The 4,173-nt window shown below is 34.8% G+C and overlaps 1 protein-coding gene across 1 annotated transcript in view; it reads left to right on the forward strand.

The window, feature by feature from the left end:
• TTBK2 (tau tubulin kinase 2) overlaps positions 1–4,173 on the forward strand; it is a 152,124-nt gene that overhangs the window by 94,605 nt on the left and 53,346 nt on the right. The window contains exon 7 of the mRNA XM_007460122.1: positions 2,553–2,618. Coding sequence (XP_007460184.1) covers positions 2,553–2,618 — 66 coding nt within the window. The remainder of the gene's footprint in view (positions 1–2,552; positions 2,619–4,173) is intronic.

Here is a 4,173-nt window from a genome sequence, read left to right on the forward strand (position 1 = left end):
TTTTCGCGGTACGCGGGCCTCTCACTGTTGTGGCCTCTCCCGTTGCGGAGCACAGGCTCTGGACGCGCAAGCTCAGCGGCCGTGGCTCACGGGCCTAGCCACTCCACAGCATGTGGGATCTTCCTGGACTGGGGCACGAACCCATGTCCCCTGCATCGGCAGGTGGACTCTCAACCACTGCGCCACCAGGGAAGCCCCCTGTTTCAGTTTTTTTATCTTCATTTGTTTGTTTCATTTTTTAGATTCCACATATAAGTGATAACATACTGTATTTGTCATTCTCTATGATTTATTTCACTAAGCATAATACCCTTCAGGTTCATCATGTTGTTGCAAGTGGTAAAATTTTATTCTTTTTAAGGCTGAGTAATATTCCAGTGTGTGTGTGACATCTTCCTTATCTATTCATAAGTTGATGGACACTTAGAGTGCTTCTATGTCTTGGCTATTGTAAATAATGCTGCTATGAACATTGAGGTGCATGTATCTTTTTGAATTAGTGTTTTCATTTTCTTTGGATATATACCCAGGAGTGGAATTTCTAGATCATATTGTCTATGAGCTATGTTTAGTTTTTTTTGAATCTCCAGACGGTTTTTCATAGTGGCTGCATCAATTTACATTCCCACTAACAGTGTATGAGGGTTCCCTTTCTTCCCTGTCCTCACCAACATTTATTATATGTGTTCTTTTTGATGATAGCCATTCTAACAGGTGTGGTTTTGATTTGGATTTCCCTGATGATTAGCAGTGTTGAGTGTCTTTTCATGTGCTTCTTGGCCATCTATATGTCTTCTCTGGAAAAATATCTATTCAGGTTTACTGCCTAATTTTTAATCGGGTTTTTTTTTTTTTTTTTTGATACTGAGTTGAATGAGCTGTTCATATATTTTGGTTATTAACCCCTATTGGTCATATCATCTGTGAATATTTTCTCCCATTCAGTAGGTTATCTTTTCATTTTTTTAAGTGGTTTCCTTTGCTGTGCAAAAGCTTTTAAGTTTAATTAGGTCCAATTTGTTTACTTTTGCTTTTGTTTCCTTTGCCTGGCAGATCTAAGAAATTGCTATGATATGTGTCAGTGTCTGCCTATGTTTTCTTCTAAGGAATTTATGATTTCTGGTCTTATATTTAAGTCTTTAATCCATATTGAGTTTATTTTTATATATGGTGTGAGACAATGTTCTAATTTCATTCTTTTACATGTAGCTGTCCAGTTTTCCCAGACCACTTATTGAAGAGACTATCTTTTCTCCATTTATATTCTTGCACCCTTTGTCATAGATTAATTGACTGTAATTGTGTGGGTTTATTTCTGGGCTCTCTATACTGTTCGATTGATCTATGTGTCTATTTTTTGTGCCAGTACCATGCTGTTTTGATTACCGTAGCTTTGTAGTATAGTCTTAAGTCAGGGAATGCGATACCTTCAGCTTTGTTCTTTTTTCTCGAGATTGCTTTGGCTTCTAGGTATTTATTTTAATAAAACATGCTCTTAGGTTACTAACCACTCTCACTTTTTACTTTCTTTAAAGATGTTTTTAAACATAAGTTTTGGAAATATATTCATGTGGTACAAAAATAAAAGAATTAAAAATTCATCAAAAGTAAACACTTCTGCATTTTGAAAACACACTGTTAAGCAAATGAAAAGTCAAATCACAGACTGGAATAAAATATTTGCAAAACACACATCTTACAGAGGACTTTATATCCAGAATCTATAAGCAATTCTCAAAACTCAATAATAAAAAAACAAACCTATAAAAATAAGCAAAAGATTTGGATAGGCATTTCATTAAAGAATAGATACTACAGATGGCAAATAAGTACATGAACAAATTCTGAACATCTTTAGTTATTAGGGAAATGCAAATTAAAACCACAGTTAGATACCATTACACAGTAATTAGAATAGTTAAACCTAAAACACTAGACAATTCTAAGTTCTAAGGAGGGACAGAAATCAGAGGTTGCCAGCCAGAAACTGGGAGTCAAGGGAATTGACTATAAAGGGCATTAAGGGAACTCTTGGGGTAATAGTACCCAATAATTTAAGTTTATGAATATGTGAATTACATGTACCGGGAGAGGTACAAGTTGCCAGCATCTTTGAATTGAGTTTGAATGATATAGCCAAGACACAAAGATGTTGGCATCTTATTTTACTTAGACCTCATGGTCTTAATATACTTATTTGTAACCAGAGCCTGAATATTAATGTATATACTATGATGCTTGTCATTAAAGCATTTATGTTTTCTAATGTACAGAGTTTATTTGTCATAAATCCTACTTTATTTTAAAATGGTAGGAAAAAATGGGATTCATTGATAACTGAAATGGGACTCATTGATAACTAATATGCTTTAAACATGATTTAGAGATATTCTCTCTAATTTTTATAATTTCACAATAATTTAAAAAGTTAGAAATTTAAGTAGTGTTTTCTTCACAGTAATACGCGTTTCTCCCTTCTACTTCATGGGCTTAAGTGTGCTGAATCTTATGCTATTTAAAGCTCAGTTACTATTCTTTGCTTGGTTTTGTAGCCTCGAGCTGTGGCAGGCTTTCGAGGGACAGTTCGTTACGCATCAATCAATGCTCATCGGAACAGGGTAGGTATCTGAACTAGAGTCATGGCTGTATAAGCATGCTGATGCTTGAATCAGATTGACTTCTTTGCATTAGAGTACAGAGGTGTGGAAAGTGCTTTGGAGTAGAAGGAAAGGTGTTAGAAATACTAATGCATGGTATGATGCATAGTGGATAGATAATAGATGTGTGCAGCTGCATAGAAAATAAAATTTAATTTGGCAGAAAATATAATGGCTAATTATATATATGTCTATGGAGAATCTTGTGTCCTTAATTAGATATAAGTATTAAATTTACTGTAGAATTTTGAAGAAAGAAAGTATCTGTGTTCTATTTCAAGAAGTTATTTGAGAATTCATACTATCAATACCTAATGCAGGAGGTCATTTTATCTGTAATATACATCTAATCTGTGATATCCCCTCTCCATCAAACTTTTGTTTTCATGAAGATCTAAAATATAGCAACTTAAATTTTTTTTTTCACCTTAGTACATTATACCTCTCCTCTTGGGTTAAATTAAAAAAATTTCTCTCTCTCTTTTTTTAACTTTGATCCTTTTGTTTTGCTCTAAAATTTTTTTTCCTCATCCTGAACCTTAGTTACGAATAGGAAAGGTGGGTACTTTATGGATTCTCAACTGTTGAACTTGTTTGGACAGAATTGAGAAATATAACAAGTGATTCCTTGATAAAATAAAGAGAAATCTTTTCTTGGTCTTTTGTTACCTTATTCTTGTTCTGTGAAGCCAAAACTACTTTAATAAAAACTTGACCAGGACTTCCCTGGTGGCACAGTGGTTAAGAATGCTACTGCCAATGCAGGGGTCATGGGTTTGAGCCTTGGTCTGGGAAGATCCCACATGCCATGGAGCAACTGAGCCTGTGTGCCACAACTACTGAGCCTGCGCTCTAGAGCCCGCAAGCCACAACTACTGAACCCATGCGCCACAACTACTGAAACCCGCGTGCCTAGAGCCTGTGCTCTGCAACAGGAGAAGCCACTGCAGTGAGAAGCCTGCGCATCTAAACGAAGAGTAGCCGCCGCTCACCGCAACTATAGAAAGCCCACACACAGCAACGAAGACCCAATGCAGCCAAAAATAAATAAATTTAAAAAATAATAATAACTTGACCAATGCTAAATGTAATAGGAAGAGAATGCTGTGGTTTTATATGCTATGCTTCAGTTAATTTGGTTTCTTAGGATGTGATTATAAATTGAAAATAGGAAAAGTATTTTTATCAGTGTGTAGCACTCTGCTGAGCATTTTAACTCATTTGGTTTGATTCAGTGTTGTTTTATTTTATGGTATTTAGTTACTTATTCTACCTTGAAAAGAGGTACGCATCCTCCAGATAGATTCTTGCGAAAGTTTAGAAGTACTATGCTTTCTAATTAATTCTATTAAAGAATATGTCCACATTGGAATCTTTGGAATAGGACATTCTTTTTGAGATAAGCGTAGACATTTTCAGAGATCATAATAGCTATATAAACATTTTCAAAATAGCTGCTAGAAAGAGATTTATATATATATATATATATATATATATATATATATTTTTTTTTTTT

Source organism: Lipotes vexillifer, unplaced genomic scaffold, assembly GCF_000442215.2.
Source record: "Lipotes vexillifer unplaced genomic scaffold, Lipotes_vexillifer_v1.1 scaffold408, whole genome shotgun sequence".
NCBI classification, from domain to species: domain Eukaryota; kingdom Metazoa; phylum Chordata; class Mammalia; order Artiodactyla; family Lipotidae; genus Lipotes; species Lipotes vexillifer.